The sequence below is a fragment of the Nicotiana tomentosiformis genome, chromosome 12 (assembly GCF_000390325.3).
Source record: "Nicotiana tomentosiformis chromosome 12, ASM39032v3, whole genome shotgun sequence".
Classification (NCBI taxonomy): domain Eukaryota; kingdom Viridiplantae; phylum Streptophyta; class Magnoliopsida; order Solanales; family Solanaceae; genus Nicotiana; species Nicotiana tomentosiformis.
Genome location: NC_090823.1, coordinates 64,799,437 through 64,824,246, shown reverse-complemented (window position 1 = coordinate 64,824,246; position 24,810 = coordinate 64,799,437). Strand labels below are relative to the sequence as shown.

The 24,810-nt window shown below is 40.0% G+C and overlaps 1 protein-coding gene across 1 annotated transcript in view; it reads right to left on the bottom strand.

The window, feature by feature from the left end:
* Positions 1–23,739, bottom strand: part of LOC138902778 (uncharacterized) — a 30,998-nt gene extending 7,259 nt beyond the window's left edge. Inside the window, exons 1-6 of the mRNA XM_070190676.1 lie at positions 23,560–23,739; positions 3,266–3,328; positions 2,767–3,172; positions 2,359–2,682; positions 701–765; positions 404–574 (exon numbers count right to left, since the gene is read on the bottom strand). Coding sequence (XP_070046777.1) covers positions 404–574; positions 701–765; positions 2,359–2,682; positions 2,767–3,172; positions 3,266–3,328; positions 23,560–23,739 — 1,209 coding nt within the window. The remainder of the gene's footprint in view (positions 1–403; positions 575–700; positions 766–2,358; positions 2,683–2,766; positions 3,173–3,265; positions 3,329–23,559) is intronic.
* Between the last annotated feature and the right edge of the window lie 1,071 nt (positions 23,740–24,810).

Genomic DNA, 24,810 nt, shown 5'->3' with positions numbered 1-24,810 from the left:
TGCACAATTACCCCTCCTTCACTAGAGTTCGCAAGACGAACTCCCAAACTAGCCAATCGGTGAATTCCTTGGCTAATGGACTTTGGTATGCCTCCAAGTGAGCCAAACTACCCATAGATTTCCGGCTAAGAGCATCTGCCATAACATTAGCCTTCTCCGGATGGTATAAAATATCAATGTCATAATCCTTGAGTAATTCAAGCCATCTTCTCTGCCTTAGATTTAATTCCTTCTGTTTGAAAATATATTGAAGGCTCTTATGGTCTGTGAATATATCCACATGGACCCCATATAAATAATGACGCCAAATTTTCAATGCAAATACCACCACCGCAAGTTCGAAATCATGTGTTGGATAGTTCTTTTCATGATTCTTTAGTTGCCTAGAAGCATAAGCTATCACCTTCCCATGTTGCATTAATACACATCCAAGACCGATTCTTGAAGCATCACAATATAACACAAATCCATTTATACCCTCTGGTAGAGTCAACACTGATGTCGTAGTCAGTCTTGCTTTCAATTCCTGGAAACTCTTTACACAAGCATCTGACCATTGGAACTTAATTGCCTTCTGCATAAATTTAGTCAATGGAGAGGCAAGAGCAGAAAATCCCTCCACAAACTTTCTATAATATCTAGCTAAGCCTAAAAAATTGCGAATCTTTGTTGGAGTTCTAGGACTCGGCCAATTCCTCACCGCTGAAATTTTCTGAGGATCAACCTTAATTCCCTCACTAGAAACTACATGACCCAAGAATATGACTGATTCAAGCCAAAATTCACACTTTGAAAACTTTGCATATAACTGGTGTTGATGCAGAGTTTGTAGAACTACCCTGAGATAATCGGCATGGTCTTCTCGACTTCGTGAATATACAAGAATATCGTCAATAAAGACTATCACAAAAGAGTCTAGGAATGGTTTGAAAATGTGATTCATAAGATCCATGAAGGCTGCTGGGGCATTTGTTAGCCCAAAAGACATCACCAAAAATTCAAAATGCCCATACCGGGTTCTAAAAGCTGTTTTCGGAATATCCCATTCCCTGATCTTCAATCGGTGATACCCGGATCTTAAATCAATCTTGGAGAAGTACCTGACACCTTGCAATTGATCAAACAAGTCATTTATCCTTGGCAGTGGGTACTTATTCTTGATTGTGACATTATTAAGTTGCCGATAGTCAATACACATTCTCAGTGACCCATCTTTATTTCTTACAAAAAGGACCGGTGCGCCCTAAGGGGACACACTCGGTCGGATAAAAGCCTTTTCTAACAAATCTCTCAATTGTTCCTTTAGCTCCTTCAATTCTATCGGTGCCATTCTATAGCATGGAATAGATATAAGATGTGTGTCTGGCATCACATCAATCCCAAAATCAATCTCCCTGTCTGGTGGGATCCCAGGGAGTTCATCCGGAAAGACTCCTGGAAATTCATTCACAACAGGCACAGACTCAAGTGTAGGTGCCTCAGCATCGGTGTCCGTAACTCGGACCAAATGGTTAATACATCCCTTGTTTATCATCTTTGTGGCCTTAAGGTAGGAAATAAACCTACCCTTTGGCACTATATCATTACCCTTCCACTTAATAACTGGCTCATTTGGAAATTCGAACCTAACAGTCCTAGTTCGGCAATCAAGCTTGGCAAAACAAAAATAAAGCCAATCCATCCCCATTATCACATCAAAATATACCATTCTCAATTCAATAATATCGGCCACGGTGTCTCGACCACGCAATATGACAACATAATCCCTATAAACCCGCACGGCCAAAATAGACTCACCAACCGGAGTAGATATAGAGAACGGCTCATAAGGAGTGACATATGACAAAGTGGAACCAGGATCAATAATAGCATATACATCATGAGATTGGACAGTCAATATACCTGTGACAACATCTGGAGAAGCCTCTGATTCCCGACGTCTCCGCATAGCATAAAATCTGCTGGGTCCTCCCGAATTTCGTGCACCACCTCTAGCTGCACCACGCCCTATGGGTGCTGGGGTGCCTTGAGCTGGAGGTGTTGTGGATGTAGTAACTGCAGAATTAGCTGACTGTGCCGCGCCTCTGTCCATATTTCGGTGGGACAAGCGGCAATCTCTTTGAATGTGACCCCGCAAACCACACCCATAGCATACTAGTAGGTCCATGAAACAGGACCCAAAGTGCATCCTCCCATACTTAGGGCATGGAAGCCTCCGCTGCTGAAACCTTCTATCAGGCCGACCCTGCTGGTGGGTTCCCCTGTTGCCCTGACTGGGTCCAGATGACTGTGCACCCATCGAAGACTGGGCGAATGATTGGGATGGTCCTGATGACCCTCCCCTGAATGCACACCTACCACCACCACCACTGGAAGAACCAGCAAAGTTGCCCGCGGACCGGGCCTTGCTGCTACTCTGACGCTGCATTTTGTTCTTCAATTTGCGGGTCTCTGTGGCTTGAGCAAATGCTACCATCTTACCATAGTTCATATCGGAATTTAAGGCAGCTATAGAGGCCTCATTTATAACCAATGGGCTATGGCCCTGTATAAACCGGCACACTCTAGCTTCTATAGTGGGCAACATGTGAATAGCATTCTTGGACAGGCGCGCAAACTCCATATGGTACTCCCACACATTCATACTACCCTGCTTCATGCTTTTAAACTCAGCGGCACGAGCTGCCTTAGTTTTTGCAGGTAAGAAATGATCCATAAAGGCATCTGCGAACTCACCCCACCTTGCGGGAGGGCTTCCCTCCTCACGGGATTCCTCCCACAACTCAAACCAAGAATAGGCCACCCCTTTCAGGCGGTAAGAGGCCAATTCTACTCCCTCTATCTTTGTAGTATGCATAACAATGAGAGATTTATGCATCTCATCAATGAAGTCCTGGGGGTCCTCCTCGGGATCAGTACCCGTAAACACCGGAGGATCTAACTGAAGAAACTTGTTCACCCTGGGACTAGCAGATTCTCTTGGATGACTGGAAGAAGTATGCCCAACACTCGATCTCTGGGCCTGAGAAGTCACTAACTGTGTCAACATTTGTATGGCTCCCCTAATATCAATATCAGGCACACAAGAATCGGAAGCTGGAGCTGGAGGTGGAACTGGAATATCAGTTGGAGGAACCGTTGCACCTTCTGTAGAGATAGGGACAGGTACGGCCTGATCAGTTGTAGTAGAGCCAGGCAGTGTAGTAGTTGGAGGAATATTCTCACTCCTCGGGTGCTCACCCGCATCATCAATTATAGGATTAACCGTCACTCCTGGGGTGACATTGGCTCTTTGGCCAGTTCTTGCCTTCTTCTTAGGTGCCATATACTGAATATTATAGCAACGCAGGAGTTAAAGGAGGAACAATCTTACAACCAGCTTTATCGCACGATCAAGAACATGAAAGAAGGGTATTATTCCTAAATGCCCAAGTAGCATCCTAATTATAGATGTGGTCGATAACACACCGATAATAAGGACTCTACTAGACACGGCTACGAGACATCCTAGGACACTTTAAAACCTTAGGCTCTGATATCAAGTTTTTCACGCCCCAAAACCGTGGAGCGCGACCGGCACTCAACCGAGTGAACTCGACCGAGCAAGCCTGTTAGATTTCTTCTACCCAAACTCATTCATGAATAAAGAGAATATATGTTTTCCTTAATTAAACAATAAAATAGTCATGTCTGCAGTTACCAATTTCTTACCATAAGTTTCACCATTTTTAAAGTCTCAAATGGACAAGTAATACCACCACAACATAGTATAGTTTGTCTTTTCCAGTACCAATACACAGCCCACTATGTCTATGGAACCTCTATAGATAAAGAAGAGTACAATGACAATACCGGCAATAAGGCCACAGCTATATCTCAACCATAATACATAAAGATCAAAAGATACATGACCCCGGGATGAAGTGGGGCTCACCAAGTCAGCTGGGAAGAAGGTGCACTGCTATCACTGATCAATGTCTCCTACCATGGAACCACCTGCATCCATTTAAAGATGCAGCGCCCCCGACAAAAGGGACGTTAGTATCGTCGAATAGTACTTGTATGAAAACTAAACACCAATTTAAGAATTTAGAAATACAAGATAATTATGATGAACCAGTCCGGCAATAGAATAATATAGATAACTATCTCAACCATAGCAAGCTTATTAAAAGCTATCAAAAACATTTATAGGATTTAAGATGAGATCCTATATAACCATCTTCACACAAAGCGGCCCTGCCGCCTCACCCGATGTATGTAGGTGGAGGTGTAACCACACTACCAAGAACCTACATATAGCGGCTATGCCGCCTCACCCCAATGTATACGGGTGGAAATGCATCAACGATACCAATACCAACACAAAGCGGCTATGCCGCCTCACCCCAATGTATGCGGGTGGTGGTTCCACAACAATACCAAAACCATACACAAAGCGGTCGTACCGCCTCACCCCAATGTAAGCGGGTGGAGGTGCAGTCCCACAATATCATAATTCCTACACAAAGCGGTCTTACCGCCTCACCCCAATATATATGTGGGTGGAGGTGTATCACAATCACAATCCCTATACCATAATCCCCCCACAAAGCGGTCATGCCGCCTCACCCCAATGTATGCGGGTGGAGGTATATCACAATCACAATCTCTATACAACTTGGCATAATAACTTTTACATAAATCACGACTAGAAATTATAATATGTGGATTTGTACTCCATAGTTTGGGACACATCCTCAATTTATAATGCAATATGATAAGAGTATTTGAAATATGAATTGAACATATATCTTCATCACAGAACTTATCGGAATACTCGATTTATAATCAACATCTCAGAACTTACAAGGATAATGAGAATTCCAACTCTTAAAGAAGAGTTTAGCCAACATACCTCAACTGGGCTTCCTTAAACTCTAAAACGTTCCAGAATTCTTAGAAACTTCAATCTATTTTAGAAATATAACAAATTGAACCACAATTAGGAAAATGATCATGTTTCTAGCTCATTTGAGCATTTTATCAAACACAAGGTGTGCATAAGGTTTCAAGGCCCCTTTTATGGAGGATTCCATCATCCCACAATCCAATCTTTACCATGCTTAGTTCAACAATCTTCCTACATCCCTTGATATCACATGCATGTAAAATAATCAACTTTCATGCCCAAACTTTATCTTGCTAATTACCCATGTTCAGATGATTTTGAAATTAGGGTTTAGGGTGTAGAATCTTACCTCTAGGATGAAGACCTAGTGAGCTTGCCTTCTAAATCTTCCAAAACTTGAGCAAGAATTGAAGAAGAAATATTGGAGAACACCTTCTCACTCTAGGGCACCCTCTCTCACTCTAAAATGTCAGATAATAGCTCAAAAATGACCCAAAGAGTGTATTTAATGAAATAGGGTCGGGTTTTAAAAACCCAAAAATGGAGCTCCGGAACAAGGTATGTGATCGCATAACCGATATGCGGACCGCATATCGATCGCATAGTTGGTTACAAAATAGCCATAAGAATTGTCTGTGTATGCGGTCACTATGCGGTCCGCATAACCGTTATGCGGTCACATAATGCACCACATAACTGTTATGCGGTCGCATAGTCAACTGTATACTTGCTTCCAATTGGCCCAATTAACTGCCTCACTCTGCGGCCATTATGCGGTCCGCAGAGTGATTCTGCAGTCGCATAATGGATCGCATAAATGCACTTTTCCGCCAAAAATATTTCTTTACTTTCCGGTGCATTGTTCAACATCATGAAACATTATTTTCTTTGCAAAATTTACTGGGATTACCACTTAAGTAGCCCCTTTGCTGTCGGATGATGCCATCACGCATGTTCTCATCATCTGTGAGTGAATAAGAGAAAGATTTAGACATACAACAACATCGACATCACGATAGGAAATGAAGAAAAAGAAGTTTCCTGACACCCTATAGCCTCTCGAAGATAAGTGCAGACGTCTCCGCACCGATCTGCGAGACTCTACTAGGTCCGCTCATGACTCGTGAAACCTATGTGAACCTAGTGCTCTAATACCAAGCTGTCATGGCCCAATTCCCACCATAGGTTGTGATGGCGCCCAACGCTGCCGTTAGGCAAGCCAACGATAAATGATCAACACAAACAACCTCTCATAATACTTTTTAAAATAAAGCATTGAAATAATGAAGCGGAGAGAGATTTAGGAACCGTGATAAAAATACATTAATTTTTACTAAGTCACAAAATATGAACAAAACATAAGGCGAAAAGATATAAATATCAAATACAATCATGAACATCTACTATAAATCCCCAAGACTCGGTGTCATTAGTGCACGAGCAACTAATAGAACATATCAAACCACTACAACTACTGTCTAAAATAAAAGTAGGTTGAATGAAATAAATTTAGGGGAAGGAGACTCCGAGTACTGCGGGTTAAAGCATGGAAAGAAGCTCACCACTAAGTCTCCAGCTGATACGCTCACGCGCCTAAGTTATCACCTGATGTACCTATTTCAGTACCTACATAGATAGTGCAAAAGTGTAGTATGAGTACGTATATCAATATGTACCTAGTAAGTATATAGTATAACTTCAAAGAAGTAGTGATGAGGGGTCGACGTCGACACTTACTAGTGGTCCAATAATAATGCACATAAAAGTAGACAGGTATCAAGCACAACAAGTAGTAACGATATAGGTAAATATAAATAACATGATTCTCAGCAAAAAAATAATTACAAAATCATTCAATATCATACACTGCCTCGAAGGAAACAAAGATAACAAATATAAGACACAATGTCAAATCCCAAATCAGGAAAACTCATGTGCTCTAACTCCCTATCGAATATTATGCACTATTCTGCCGAGGCAAACGACCCGATCCCAAGAGAATAGTATTACACAATACTGCCAAGGTCATACGGCTCGATCCATAGATGCATCTCATAATACTGCTAAGGCAAACGACCCGCTCCCATAATAACATTTCATAACACTGTCGAGACGAACGACCCGATCCCATAGAAATATAGAAACGTTCATCGGGTTACTAGCCCCATACTCGAATGTACATCCGCATCACAAAATCACGAAACTACCAATCACATAAGCATAACACGAGGATATGAATGCAAGAGAAAACATAATTTTTACCGACAATCAAGTATCTCGTCAAAACTTAAAGTAAAGACGCTCGATCAAATACGTACATTCTAGTCTCAAGTTCAGTTATGAATTCAAGTAATCAAACAGGCAAGATAAATTCAAGTAGTACAGTTAAGGAATGAAGTAAGTCTAAGTCTACCCGGACATAACCAAGAATCTAGATTACGCGCGGACGCTCGTCACCTTGTACGTACGTAACACCCATAACACGTAGCACATAAAAAAAATAATACCTACGGGAATAATTCTCTCTTACAAGATTAGGCAAGAGACTTACCTTGCTTCCTATCCCAATACTTGACTCCAACACTTCACTAACACCTCAAATCGATATCGAGTAACTTGAAACCAGTCAAAGGAATGTGCAAACCAATCAAAATATACTCAAGAACTCATAATTTAACAATTAGAAATAATTCTCAACCCGACTCGAAAAGTCAACAAAAGTAAACCACAGGCCCACGCACCTGGATTCCCAAAATGTTTTAAGTTAAATGTTATCCATGGCATCACGTACTCAAATATATAATTTATTTCAAAAATCATGCCAAAATTCGTGGTCAAATCCAATTTTACCAATTCTAGGTTTTCCAACTAATCCCCACCATTTCTACTATTTTTCATGTTAAAATCCAGACATAATCCATGTATTTTACTCACAATAAGTAGAAATCACTTATCTAGTGATAGTTGATGAAAATGACCCTTAAACAAGATCCCAAATCGCCCAAGCCAAGAGAAAATATGATAAAATGAGCCTTAGTACTGAAATGAGACTTATAATCTACCCAAGCATCCTTCATCGTGATCGCGGAATCACCCACTCGATCGTGAAGGCCAACGATGCTCCTACCAAGGCTTCATTCTTCGCATTCACTAAAACCCTGTCGTATTAGCGAAGATCACTTCCGCCAATCCTTCGCTTTCGCAAAACCACTGCCGCATTCGCGAAGGCCAGAGCCTGCCCGCGCTTCCCTTTCTCTTACTTCTTCGCGTTCGCGTAGGCTCCTATATGTTCGCAAAGAGGAGCCAGGTTCTCAATCACGTTCGTTGGGCCAACTTTGCATTCCTGAAAAGCAACATCTACCCGCTCCAAATTCCTTTTTCGTGATCGCAGGACCTCCTTCAAGATCGTGAAGCATACCAACACCAGCAAAATTCTACCGACTTTGAATATGTTCCGGGTGATCCTAAACTCAACCGAACCACCCGAGACCCTGTCCAATTATACGAACAAGTCTATAAAAATAACCTGGACCTACTCGAGGCCTCAAAATGCTTAAAATAGCATCACAACCAAGAATCACACCCCAAACCAAATTATCAATCTTCCAAGCTTCTATCTTTTATCAACTAACACTGAACGCGAGGAATCATACCTAGAAAAATCGAAATAGAACCAAATTTCACACACAAGTTCGATATGACAATACGAACCTATCCCTAGGGTCAAAATACCAAACAGGATCCGATATCAGCAAGGTCCATTCCAAGTCAAACTTAGCAAACTATAAAACCTCAAAAATGCCAATTTGCAACAAAAAGTGTGAATCACTCCCGAATCGGCCGAAACTCGATTAGAACACACTACCAAGCTTAAAATCACCATACAAAGCTATTAAAAACTTCAAATCACAATTTCGAGGTTGTTTATACTAAGTGTTGATTTAAGTCAAACTTGACCACATTAAGCCGCTATTTTGGAACTTAGTATTCCGAATTCAAATCGAACCATTCCAAAATTGAACCAACTGCCCCCCGCAAGTCATAAAATAGGAAAAGCACATACGAAAGTCTTAACTATGGGAACGGGTTTCTAGAAAGTAAATTGACCGGTCGGGTCGTTACACTCATAGATACAACCACTGGTCATGGGTTGCTAAGTTTTTAAGATGCTTATTATGAATATAACTAAATAAGAATAGGCCGAAACGATCAGTAAAGAAATATCCTTTATCACCTACAAGGAGACTTAATGTTATAATGTAATGTTATTCGGTTTAAAAAAATGTAGGGGAGATGTATCAGAGATTGGTTAAAACGATGCTCAAAAACTATATCGAAAAATCCATGAAAGTTTATATCAATGATATGTTAGTCAAGTCGTTGCATGCATAGGACCACCTGGATTATATAAGGGAATACTTGTCACTCTTCGGAGGTATAAGATAAAATAAAATCCGAAAAATGTGCCTTCGGAGTGGCTTCAGTTAAATTCCTAGATTTTTTGGTTTCCTATAGAGGAATAGAAGTCGACCCAGCTCAAATCAAAGTCATCGAAGATATACCTGATATGTTAACAAGCAAGAAAAATGTGCAAATACTGACAGGTCGGATAGCAGCCCTTGGTCAATTTATATCTCGATCATCAGAACAGTGTCAGAATTACATCTCCATATTAAATAAGCAAAAGAATTTTGAATCAACTCTAGAATGCCAACAAACATTAAGAGATTTGAAGAGTTACTTATTAAATCCACCATTGATGTCAAAGCCTCGTGAGAGGGAGTGATTGTTGTTATACCTAGTTGTATCTGAAGTCTCGGCCAGAACGATTTTAGTATGAGAAGATCAAGGTACATAGTTTTTAATTTATTATGTTATTAAAATACTACTAGACACCAAAACGAGGTATCCACACTTAGAGACTTATCTCTGGCACTTATAGTGGCTGCCCGAAAATTAAGACCCTATTTTTAGTGTCATCCTATTTCTGTCGTTATTACTTTTTTGTTACAAAGTATCCTACACAAGTCGAAACTCTCAAGACGACCATCCAAATGGGCAGTTGGATTAAGCACATATGATATCTCATATCAACTTCCTATTGCCATCAAGTCACAAGTCCTAGCCGACTTTGTTGCTGACTGAACGAGCGTACCTCCCAAAGCAGATAAGGAAGCAATCATTACTTCTAGAATGACCCTGGGATTTGGACCCTCTATGCAAATAGTTCAATGAATATGAAAAGCTCCGGGCTTGGAGGATTACTTATCACACCAATTGGAAAAATATCATAGCAATATATTAAATATTATTTTATAACTAACAATGAATTCGAATATGACATCATTGTTACAGGGCTCGAATTTGCCAGGTGGCTCGGGTCCAAGCATATAGAACTGAAGAGTGATTCTTAATTAATAATAAATAAAGTGCAAGGAACCTATGTGGTACGAAAAGCTCGAATGCAAAAATACTTGACCAAGGATACACGATTCCTAGTATATTTCGAGAATGTAAAGCTACTCAAATACCTCAAAAAGAAAACATGTAAGATGATGCTTTAGCCAATCTCAGTTCAGTATTAGACATCACCGAGTCTGGAAGCAAATCGGTTGTCCATCTATTTTAGTCATCCATTGACAAGTCCAAAGACGAGGTAAATGCGACTAACCTAACCCAGGACTGGCATAAAGATTTTATTAACTATTTGCAGAACGGAACATTTCATGAAGACAAAAAGACAGCTCGACAACTCAAAATTCGAGCGACAAGATATTATCTCATCGGAGGGTACTTATGCCAAAAAACCTTCAGTGGTCCGCTAGCTAAGTGTCTAGTACCTGGGGACACATATTGAGTAATGAGAGAGGTCCATGAAGGACATTGCAGTAATCATTGCGGAGATAGGTCAATAGTTTAGAAGCTGATTAGGGTCAGATATTACTTGCCTCGAATGTAGTAGGACACAACTAATTTCGTCAAAAATATGACAAGTGCCAGTGGTTTGCTCATTGATTAGACCAAACGGCCAAACCACATCATTCCATACTTACTCTGTGGCCCTTCATAAAGTGGGCAATGAAAATAATAGGACTATTATCATACTCTATAGGGCAGGTAAAGTTTTTTCTAGTTTTGACGGACTACTTTTCAAATTTGGCAGAAGTAAGTGCATCCATGCATGTCTAAGAAAAAGAAGTTATAGACTTTATTTGGACGAAATTATATGCAGATTCAGTGTCCCAAAGGAAATTACATGTGATAATGGACCATAGTTTATAGGAGCCAAGATAACAGAATTCCTCGAAGAATGGCATATCAAAAGGATCAGTTTCACTCTGTATCATCCGGGAGCAAAAAGACAAGTTGAGTCTTCCAACAAAGTCATGCTGAACAACTTAAAGAAAAGGCTAGAAGCATCCAAAAGAAGGTGGCTAGAAGAGCTGCATGAAGTGTTATGGGCATACCGCACGATGACAATGTCGAGCACCGGGGAAACCTCCCTTTCCCTTATATATGGGTCTGAAGCACTCATTCAGGTCGAGATGGAACAATCGAGCTTGAGGTTCGCTCATGCCACTGAAGAATCAAACAACAAATCCTCAGCAATCGAGTTGGATTTTCTTAACAGACAGTGAGAAATAGCTTTAATTCGGATGGCGAGTCAGAAGCAAAGGATCGAGAAGTGCTACAACAAGATGGCCGACCTTTGAACCTTCAAAATGGGGGACTATGTACTTCAGAATGTGCTCTTGGCAACCCAGGAACCTAATGCAGGGAAACTCTTACCCAACTAGGAAAGACCGTGTTGGATAGTCAAGATACGGGAAAACGATTCTACTTTTGAGAACCGCAACAATTTTGTCTTCCTTCCGATGCATGCTTTACAAATTTATCTTCTTTAGCCCGACCAGAATAATGACTATACCGAACTTCAACAATATATAAAAATCCCAGTAGTTCCTGATCAAGGTCAAAATATCTGTTTGAAAAGGCTCCGACACTGCTTTCATCTATAATAACATTTCCCGTCCCTTCACTTCCTTTTCAGGAACAAGAACATTTAAAAGTAAGGTTGCGAAAGGCCGAATACGCAGCTGAAGACAGTCAAAGATACAATACCAGCGTTCGAGAAACTCGGACATTTGGGAGACTACACCAGATAGAAATAAAAAGATCAAAGTCACAAATATAGAGTCATGAAGACTGAAGTCGCAAAGACCACCAAAAAACTGTCTTAAAAAGACGGCAGCTCGAAGATTAGAAGACTACAAAAGTTTCAAAAAGTTTTTGAACTATTGGAACAAGATCATTCCAGAAAGTATCATATTTTTATACACGTTCCAATAGAGACCATTCTAGTTGAAAGGGTTCCTTAGTGGCTCTAGTACCCACTCAGATTATTTCCTATTTAATAAGTGAAAAGTGACTCAGCAATGTATTTGGGTTAATTACCCTATTCAAATGAATGTAAAAGTTTTACTCTTTCGACTGCATGTTCTGCTTTACTTTCAACACATTTTATGTACCTTATTTCGAAATAATCATCTATTCTGACCGTTTCCCCTGAAATTTGCTTTATGCCCGAATGAAGATGAGATGTCATCTTTAAACGTGTTGAAAGACATAAAAATTCACAAGCCAAATATTCTAAGTCATGGCTTGCAATGATCATACCGGAAACGATGAATCTAAAAAAGAAAATTGCCTTCTTGAAAATATTCTGTCTAAAAGACCGAATCCAAAAGTAAAATGCAAGAAGAATATTTAGAAGTGTGGATTTCTTAAAGTAAACACAGATATCACAAGATATTGAAAGATCTTCAATGATAATTATTGTCACGCCCCGAAATCGAGGAGCGCGACCAGCGCTCAACCGAGTAAATCCAGTCGAGCAAGCCTAATTTACATTAACCTCTCATTATTACTCATGCATCATTTACCATAACATAATTAGATCTTGACTTTCATAATGAATATATTTGGTTCAATGGCCTAAAATTGTTTCTCATGGTGGGTACACAACTTTATAAATAGCTGTAAATACTGTAAACATAAATACATGGCAAAACTCAAAACTTTAAGTACATAACCCACAGTGTACATGGAGTTTCTATGACAATGGATACCTATATACATAAAACGAACTAGACCCAAACACCCATTAGAACTATAGCGGGTTCACCATTAGCTGAGTAGTGAAGAAGATCCCTATCAAAGATCCATATCATCCTGTAGAAGTATACCTGCATCTATTAAAAGATGCAGCGCCCCCGACAAAAGGGACATGAGTACATGTGAAATAGTACTCGTATGTAAGGCAGTCAAAACAATATATGAAAATACGGTAACTCAAATAAGAGACAAATAAAGTACATCAAGAAACTACGAAACATCCCATAGGTTCATATTTCAAGTTTTATTATACTTGCATCATTCTAAACTTCTTTTAGAATCAACTGAGCCATATGAACTATACGTGGAATACATAATATAATGTAATTGTAACAACATGTACAAACAAGGCCAATGAAAGTGGCACCTTCCTCCCTTATTTTACACATATGCATTTCATAGACCGTCGTTAGTGTTCACATATCATATTATACACCTATGCGTCTAATAGACCGTTCACAGTATCACCTATACAATACACCTGTGTATTTAATAGACCATTCACAGTGATCACTTACACGATACAAATATACCTATTCAAGGGATTGGAAATACGACATGAATATGATGAATTATAGCAACAATAAATGGGCTTAGATAGCCGTTAATGTCAAGCAAATTTATTTAGAGCTTCCATTAATATTTATAGATATTCAGACGGGGATCCTCTATAACCACCTTCACACAAAGCGGCCATGCCGCCTCACCCCGATATAAGTGGTGGAGGTGTATCACAATACCACAATCGCTACACAAAGCGGCCCCACCGCCTCACCCCAATATATGCGGGTGGAGTTGTATCACAATACCATAATCCCTACACAAAGTGGCTCCACCATCTCACCCTAATATATGTGGGTGGATGTGTGTCACAATACCACAATCCCTACACAAAGTGGTCATGCCGCCTCACCCTAATATATGCGGGTAGAGCTGTATTCCACAATACCACAATTCCTACATAAAGCGGCCCCACCACCTCACCCCAATATATGTGAGTGGATGTGTGTCACAATAACACAATCCATACACAAAGCGGTCATGCCGCCTCACCCCAATATATGCGGGTGGAGGTGTATTACATAATACTATATATAAGCTCAAAGCGACATAGTTTGTCATTACATTTAAGGTCGTAATTACTCATATCATTGGAATACTACATGTTCATGCTCATCATGGAGAAACACAACTCATTACATTAGCACATACAGGTAAATCAATAAGTCGATTTCAATGGCATATGGGCCCAATTCCTTTTCTTAAGGTTCATCATCATTTAACAAAGGACATCTCCCTTCCATCTCATTATTCACTCCCTTGACCTCTTGAGGTCATTATCTAGGTTCATGACTCTTGGGGACTTAACAATCGAAGTCATTTACATATATTATTTCAGAAACATACAACTATAGTTGAAACCATTAGGACATACAATACGTCAATATTCTCATTTAGGCAACGACTACATTTCATGTCTATACTATCACTTACTTGTACTTTCTATGGGTGATCATACAACATTAAGAGCATTTAGAACATTTAGGAACATTATAGTCTCTACTCGCAAGAACGTAGGGGAATATAACACATTGGAAACAAAAGTACAAATACGTACATCTCATAACCTTTCACACCACATATCACTTAATCCGTACTTTCAATCACTTACAACATTATTATTTCATTGGCTCTCTTAGCCATACATATGATTCTGTATTCATGGCGCAATGGCCGTATTATATATTTCACGCTTTTATTTCTTCCCTTTCATAGATCATCATCATCATAATTATCAACAAATAGAATATTTCGGAAATCACAACTTTAAGTTCATTAGTAATGAAGGTTTTAAACACAATGGATTTCTTTCCAAGAAATGGAGTAAAATGATTGGCAATCGAAGCACAAGTTAAAATCATACACAATTAACACATCATTCATTATTCAAATACTTTTCCCTAAAAAGGACAATGCACAATTTTCACTCACGAATATGTAAGAACGCAAAACATATTGAAAATACTCACAAAGCATAACATTAGCTAATACAGCCACATATGGGCATCACTTGAGTTCATAAGCTTTTAGCCAATTATATTATCGAAGTCAATTTTGGAATAGTTGAGTCAAAACTAATTCCATAATCTTTCTCACATCATTTCATTTCATTGGCACCATTGTCCACAAGTATAATTTTTACTCTTGGCACGTTGGTCACACTTTGTATCCCTAATTCACTTATTTCACTTCCAACCATCTTTATAGGTTATCAACAATTAGACATTTCCAATCAAGACTTTAGGTACACATATGAGCAATTAAGAGTCTTAAGCATATTGAGTTTTCTCACACAATTTGGCATCATAACCTTTATTTGAAACACAACTCAAAGACGTAGCATTTTAATACACATATCATTCTTGAACAAATTTCCAAAAGATAACATAATGTGATAGGCACATTCGGAACACGTTTTGAATACATAATTCTCGACACTTTGCTTATTCGGGGCAATCGAACTTATTGGGAATGACTCGAAACATAGAATAAGGAACTTGAGACAACCATACTTGAAACTTATGAGAACATCATTGAATTCAATTCTAAGATAGTAGTTTAGCCAACATGCCTTGCTTTGATCTTTTCTTAAATTACTACAATGTTCCGGAAATTCTAGAAATTCTAATCTATTTTGAGACATAACAAAATTGAACACAAATTAGGAATGTATTCATGGTTTCAGCTCATTTGGGCAGTTTATCAAACACTGAGTGTGCAAATTTGGCTATAAAGTTCTTCTACAAGATGTTCTTCATTCTACAACCCAATATTTACTTATTTGAGCTCAACAATCTTCCCACAAACCTTATTGGTACATGCATGTATAAATAATACTCTCATACCCAAGAATCATACTCCTAATCAACCATCTTCTACCTAAATCCGACATTGAAAACTAGGGTATGGAACCTTACCTCTTAAATGAAGAACTTGTGAGATTTCCTTGTTGGATTTCAAAGCTTGGACAAGATCTTGATGAACAAAATACTTCATCTACTTCCTCTCTCTAGAACACTCTTACTTTTGTCTAAAAAGCCTCAGATAATTGCCCAAAAATAAACCCCAAAGCCTATTTATCAAAATGGGGTCTGGTTATGAAAATAGAAAAATTAACCATCCAAAAGCAGGTCTACGGTAACATAATGGATCGCAAAATGGGTATGCGGGTCACAAAATGCACCGCAAAATCGATGCCCGGAAATGGGCTTGACTGGACATGTCTGCTGTCACGCCCCAAAACTGAAGAGCGCGACCGGTGCTCAACCGAGTGAACCTGATCGATCGAGCTTGTTAGATTCCTTCTACCCAAACTCATTCATGAATAAAGAGAATATATATTTTCCTTAATTAAACAATAAAGTGGTCATGTCTGCAATTACAAATTTCTTACCATAAGTTCACCATTTTTAAAGTCTCAAATGGACAAGTAATACAACCACAACATAGAATAGTTTGTCTCTCCCAGCACCAATACACAACCCACACTATGTCAACGGAGCCTCTATAGATAAAGAAGAGTACAATGATAATATCGGCAACAAGGCCCCGACTATACCTCAAACAGAATACACAAATTACAAAAGATTCATGACCCCAGAATGAAGTGGGGCTCACCTACTGTGGAGTCACCTTCATCCATTAAAAGATGTAGCGCCCCCGGCAAAAGGGACGTTAGTACTGTCGAATAGCACTAGTATGTATAACTAAACACTCTCTCAATAGAATGACAAATAATACATACAAGATTATCATAATATCAAAGGAAGCTTTAATTAACATCAAACCTCAATTTAGGATGAAGACACTGTTCAAATTAATTTCCATATCTCACATTTGGAGATTTTTAGTATCGATATGCCATTATTCACAATACCATTATTCCCCATACCAATACCACCGTACTCTTAGCATGGAGTCCGGTCACGACCCGATCGGCTAGGCTATCTCATTAGAGACATCAACCACAATTACTCTCAATATCAATACCACCGTCTTTAACACGGAGTTTGATCACGACCCGATCAGCTAGGCTATCCATTAGGGACATCAACCATAATCACCATTTCAACAACAATTTCCAGCACAATCACCACCATGTGTGCGGCATGGTGTCCGATCACGACCCGACTGGCTAGGCCGTCTTATTTGAGATATCAACCTTTTTATATCAATCATCGCATTTCATATTACTTTCACATCTTTTCACTTCATTTGCACTAATGGCCATAATTATAAGATCATTCTTGGCACGTTGGCCATATTCAGTATTTCATGCTCACCTTATCAATTTCAAATATCATTATCATCATCAACAACAAATACAATTCAAATCAAGGTGTGTACTACACATGTGAGCAACTTAGAGTCTAAGGCACATAGAGATATTTCACAAAATTTTGAATAATAGCCTTCATTTAAACTTGACTTAAAGTCGAAACATTATTAATGCACAACCCATATTTTAACGCATCCTCAATTGGTAACATAACATGATTAAAGCATTTGGGATGCTTGTTGAACATATATCTTTCAACCCAATCTTACTCGGAATAGCCAGTTTCATAATGAATCACTCGGGACTTACATCATTTACATGAATATTGTGGGATTCAATTCTAAGAGAAGAGTTTAGCCAACATACCTCAATTGAGCTTCCTTAAACTCTAAAATATTCCAGATTTCTTAGAAACTTCAATCTATTGTAGAAATATAACAAATTGAATCAAAATTAGGAAGATGATCATGGTCCTAGCTCATTTGAGCATTTTATCAAACACTAAGTGTGCATTAATGTTCCAAGGTCCTGTTATGGAGAATTCCTTCATCCCACAACCCAATCTTTATCATTTTTAGTTCAATAATCTACCCTTTTATAGCACATGCATGTAAATAAACAACCCTCCTGCCCAGAAATTATCTTGCTAGTTGTCCATTTCTACATAAAATTCGAAAGTGAGGGTTATGGTGTAGAATCTTACCTCTAGGATGAAGACCTAGTGAGTTTGCCTTCTTAATCTTCCAAAACTTGGGCAAGAATTGAAGAACAATTATTGAACAACACCTTCTCACTCTAGGGCACTCTCTCTCTCACTCTAAAATATTAGATTATAGCTCAAAAATGACCCAAAGAGTGTATTTAATAAAATAGGGTCGGGTTTTAAAAACCCAAAAATGGAGCTCCGGAACGGTTCTGTCGTCGCATATGCGACCGCATATCGGTCGCAGAATTGCTGATAAAATAATCAAAAATCTGTCTGTGTATGTGGTCACTATGCTTTCCACATAACCGTTATGCGGTCGTATAATGCACCGCATAACAGTTATGCGGTCGCATAGTCGACCGCATACCTGCTGCCAGATTTGGCCCTCTCCTGCTCACTTCTGTGGCCATTATGCGACCCGTATAGTGATTATGCAGTCGCATAATGGACCGCATAAATGCGCTTTTCCGCCAAAAATGTTTCTTTTACTTTCCGGTACATTGTTCAGCCCAAAAAGTCCGAGCCACGTAAGCCTAGTCCGGCACCATGAAACATTATTTTCTTTGTAAATTTTACTGGGCTTTATACTTAAGTACTTCAAAATTTTTTGGGGTGTTACATTCTCCCCTGCTTAGGATCATTCGTCCTCGAATGAGGGTAAAAATCCTTCATTAGCATCTTATGCAACTTAGTTTGTTTTATAACATAAACTAGTAGCCCCAAATTTGACTAACCCCCTAAATTTCCAAATATTTCGCTAGAGTTTCCTTTGTAATTTGGCCTATCCACCTGTTAGAGAGCCCCAGAAACACATCCTAACATCATATACATAATCCAACGACGTAACATAATATCAAACAACACCAACTGTGGCCTCATAAGCAATATATTTCCAGAACGGAACACCCTCAACATCAAATGTAAAAATAATACATAATTCATAGAAGTAAGTCTTATAATTTTTCTAGTATCACAACTTTATAAATACATGGTCATTCAAACAAATAAGGATCCTCCCATATAGCCTCTTCAACCTGCTGGTTTCGCCGCAACACTTTCACGGAGGTAATTTCTTTATTTCTCAATTTTCGGACTTGACTATCAATAATAGAAATCGAAATCTCTTCATAAGTCAATTTCTCATTTACCTCAATAGTCTCAACCGGAACAATGAGTGTCGGATCTCCAACTACTTTCTTCAACATAGACATATATAACACCGGGTGTACTAATGACATCTTAGGTGGTAGCTCAAGCTTGTACGCCACCTCACCGATCCTCTAAATGATTTTGTATGGTCCGACATACCTCGGACCCAATTTCCCTTTCTTACCAAATTGCATTACACCCTTCATGGGGGAAACTTTCAAGAATACCCAATCATCTTCTTTGAACTCCAAATTCCTACGGCGAATATTCGAATAGGATTTTTGATGACTCTGAGTAGTCTTCAACTGCTCCTTAATGATTATCATTTTTTCCATAGCCCGATGAACGAGGTCTGGCCCTATCAACTCTGCTTCCCTAATTTCGAACCACCCAATGGGAGATCTACATCTCATACCATATAAAGCCTCAAAAGGTGCCATCTAAACGCTAGCATGATAGATATTGTTGTATGCAAATTCTATAATTTGTAAATGATCATTCCAGCTACCTTTGAAGTCTAGCACACAAGCACGCAACATATCCTCAAGCGTTTGAATAGTCCGCTCTTCCTGCCCGTCAGTCTGTGGGTGAAAGTTTATACTAAGATTCACCTGAGTACCCAAACCTTGTTGAAATTTCTTCCAAAAATTAGCAGTGAATTGTGCTCCCCGATCAGAAATGATGGAAACTAGGGTGCCATGCAACCTAACTATTTTTTTGATATACAACTGAGCACATTGCTCCGCTGTGTTGGTAGACTTAACCAGCAAAAAGTGTGCTGATTTCGTGAGTCGATCCACAATCACCCAAATTGAGTCAAACTTGCACAAAGTGCGCGGTAATCCTACCACAAAGTCCATATTAATCATTTTCCATTTCCATATTGGAATTTCTATGTTCTGTGCCAACCCACCGGGTCTTTGGTGTTCGGCCTTCACTTGCTGACAATTCAGACATCTTGCCACAAAGTCCGCCGCATTCCTCTTCATATCATTCCACCAATAGACTTCCTTAAGATCATGATACATTTTTGTAGAACCTGGTTGCATGGAATATCTAGAAGTGTGAGCTTTAGTAAAAATTCTTTCACGGAGACCATCCACATTTGGAACACATAGTCGCCCTTGGTACCTTAGTGTACCATCATCCATGACAACAGAAAAGGCCATGGTCTTATGTTTATGAATTCCCTCTTTCAATTGCACCAACAATGGATCATTGTATTGCTTCTCTTTGACTTCCACAACAAGCGATGATTCAGCTCTATTCTGCACAATTACACCTCCTTCACTAGAGTCCGTAAGACGAAACTCCCAAACTAGCCAATCGATGAACTTCCTTGGCCAATGGCCTTTGGTATTCCTCCAAGTGTGCTAAACTACCCATAGATTTTCGGCTAAGAGCATCTTCCACAACATTAGCTTTCCCCGAATGGTATAAAATATCAATGTCATAATCCTTGAGTAATTCAAGCCATCTTCTCTACCTCAGATTCAATTACTTCTGTTTGAAAATATATTGAAGTCTCTTATGGCCCGTGAATATATCCACATGGACCCCATATAAATAATGATGCCAAATTTTCCATGCAAATACTACTGCTGCAAGTTCTAAATCATGTGTTGGATAGTTCTTTTCATGATTCTTGAGTTGCCTAGAAGCATAAGCTATCACCTTCCCATGTTGCATTAATACACACCCAAGCCTGATTCTTGAAGCATCACAATATACCACAAATCCATCTATATCCTCTGGTAGAGTCAACACCAGTGTCGTAGTCAATCTTGCTTTCAATTCCTGAAAACTCTTTTCACAAGCATCTGACCATTGGAACTTAATTACCTTCTGCATCATTTTAGTCAATGGAGAGGCAAGAGTATAAAACCTCTCCACGAACTTTCTGTAATATCAAGTTAAGCCTAAGAAACTGCGAATCTATGATGGAGTTGTAGGCCTCGGCCAATTCTTCACAGCTGCAATTTTCTGAGGATCAACCTTAATTCCTTCATTAGAGACAACATGACCCAAGAATATGACCGACTCGAGCCAAAATTCACATTTAGAAAACTTTGCATATAATTTGTGCTAATGTAGGGTTTGCAGAACTACCCTAAGATAGTCAGCATGGTCCTCCTGACTTCGTGAATATACAAGAATATCGTCAATGAAGACTATCACCAAGGAGTCGAGGAATGGCATAAAAACGCGATTCATAAGATCCATGAAGGCTGCTGGGGCATTTGTTAGCCCAAAAGACATCACCAGAAATTCAAAATGCCCATACCGGGTCCTAAAAGCTATTTTCGAAATATCCCGCTCCCTGATCTTCAATTGGTGATACCCGGATCTTAAATCAATTTTGGAGAAGTACCTAGCACCTTGCAATTGGTCAAACAAGTCATCTATTCTTGGCAGTGGGTACTTATTTCTGATTGTTACATTATTAAGCTGTCGATAGTCAATACACATTCTCAGTGGCCCATCTTTTTTTCTTACAAAAAGGACCGGTGCGCCCCAAGGCGACACACTCGGCCGGATAAAACCCTTTTCTAACAAATCTCTTAAATGTTCCTTTAGCTCCTTCAATTATGCTGGTGCCATCCTGTAGGGTGGAATAGATATAGGATGTGTGTATGGCATCACATCAATCCCAAAATCAATCTACCTGTCTGTTAGGATCCTAGGGAGTTCATCCGGAAAGACTCTCGGAAATTCATTCACAATAGGCACAGACTCAAGTGTAGGTGCCTCGGCATCGGTGTCCGTAACCCGGACCGAATGGTAAATACATCCCTTGTTGATCATCTTTGTGGCCTTAAGATAAGAAACAAACCTACCCTTTGGCACCACATCAACACCCTTCCACTCAATAACTGGCTCATTTGGAAATTCGAACCTAACAATTCGGGTTCGACAATCAAGCTTGGCAAAACATGAATAAAGCCAATCCATCCCCATTATCACATCAAAATCGACCATTCTCAATTCAATAAGATCGTCCACGGTGTCCCGACCATGCAACATTACAACACAATCTGTATAAACCTGCACGGCTAAAATAGACTCACCAACCGGAGTAGATATAGAGAACGACTCATAAAGCTGTTCTTGTTCTATCCCAAATTCCATTGCAACATAAGGTGTGACATATGACAAAGTGGAACCGGGATCAATAAGAGCATATACATCATGAGATTGCATGGTTAATATACATGTGACAACATGTGGAGAAGCCTCTGAATTCTGGCGACCCCTCATAGCCTAGAAACGGCCATATCCTCCAGAACTCTGTGCTCTACTCCTAGCTGCACCATGCCCTATGGTTGTTGGAGTGCCTCGAGCTGGAGGAGGTTCTACGGATGTAGTAGTTGCAGAACTGGCTGGCGGTGTTGGGCCCCTACCTGCACCCTGGCGAGACGAACGACAATCCCTCTGAATGTGACCCCTCAATCCGCATGTATAGCATATGGGTAAGTCCATGTAGCATATTCCTAGGTGCATCTTTCCACAACGAGGGCATGGGGGCCTCATCTGCTGCTGGAATCTATCACCATGACGACCCTACTGATATGAGTCCCCGTTGCCCTGATTGGGCCTAAACCGGCTATACTGCTGCTGCTGACTGGGCCCTGATGGTCGTGCACTAGCTGAAGACTGAGAAAAGGACTGGGATGGCCCTGATGACCCTCCCCTGAATGTTGACTTGCCACCACCAGAAGAACCACCAAAGTTGCCCGCAGACCGGGCCTTATTACTACCCTCTTGCTCCATTATGTTCCTTAATTTGCAGGTCTTTATGGCTTGAGAGAATGTCACCATCTTTCCATAGTTCATATCAGAATTCAAGGCTGTTGTAGCGGCCTCATTAATTACCAAGGGACTAAGGCCATATACAAATCGGCGAACTCTAGCCTCCATAGTGGGCAACATGTAAATAGTATACTTAGACAGGTACACGAATCTCATATGGTAATCCCACAGACTCAGGCTACCTTGCATCAGGTTCTCAAACTCAGCACGGGATGCCTTAGTCTCGGCAGGCAAGAAATGATCAATGAAGGCATCGGCAAACTCACCCCACCTCGCCGGAGAGCTCCCTTCTTCACGAGACTCCTCCCATAGTTCAAACCAAGAATATGCCACCTTTTTCAGGCGGTAGGAGAGCAATTCCACTGCCTCTATCTCAGTAGCACGCATGACTCAGAGAGTCTTGTGCATCTAATCAATGAAATCCCGGGGATCCTCCTCTGGGTTAGTACCCGTGAACAGTGAAGGATCCAACTAAAGAAACCTATTCACCATGGAACTAGTAGAATCCCCTGGCTGATTGGAAGAAGTAGGTGCAACATTTGGCCTCTGGGCCTGGGAAGCCACTACTTGAGCCAAGATCCATATGGCTCCTCTAAGATCAACATCAGAAACACCAGAATCAGAAGATGGAACTGGAGGTGGAACTGGTATATCAGTTGGAGGGACCATTGCACCCTCAGTAGGTGCAGGGACATGTGCGGTCTGATCAGTTATAGTAGAGTCAGTTAGTGTAGTAGCTGGAGGAATATTCTCACTCCTCTGGTGCTCACCCGCATCATCAATTATAGGATCCACTGTCACTCCTGGGGTGACATTGGCTCTTTGGCCAGTTCTTGCCTTCTTCTTAGGTGCCATGTACTAAAAATTAGAGCAACGCAGGAGTTAAAGGAGGAACAAACTTACAACCAGATATATCGCACGATCAAGAACGTGAAAGAAGGGTATTATTCATAAATGCCCATATAGCATCCTAATTATAGATATGGTTGACAACACACCGATAGTAAGGACTCTACTAGACACGGCTCCAATACATCCTAGGACACTTTAAAACCTTAGGCTTGGACACCAAGTTTGTCACGCCCCAAAACTGAGGAGCGCGACCGGCGCTCAACCGAATGAACCCGACCGAGCGAGCATGTTAGATTCCTTCTACCCAAACTCATTCATTAATAAAGAGAATATATATTTTCCTTAATTAAACAATAAAGTAGTCATGTCTGCAATTACTAATTTCTCACCATATGCTTCACCATTTTTAAAGTCTCAAATGGACAAGTAATACAACTACAACATAGCATAGTTTGTCTCTCCCGACACTAATACACAACCCAAACTATGTCTACAGAGCCTCTATAGATAAAGAAGAGTACAATGACAATGCCGGCAATAAGGCCCCGTCTATATCTCAACCATAATACATAATTTCTTTGATTTCGAGCTCACTCCTACATTGGAAGAGATCGCATGCTACACTAGATTTGGTGGGGATTTGAGGAACGAGAAGCTCATATTCTCTAGAGCCGTCAGTGCATACCTATTCTTAGATCCTTTGAACATCAGCAAACAAGTCAAACATGGAGATATAAATAAGGGACATTATTCCTTCTACTTCCTGTACACCAAATTTGGGCAGCTAAATGGTTTCGAAGTGCATAAAAAATGTCCTAATAACAAAGGAAGCAAAGAAACACGGGATCTTCCCAAACGAGGAGAAAACAATTGACCCTCGTATAGCCA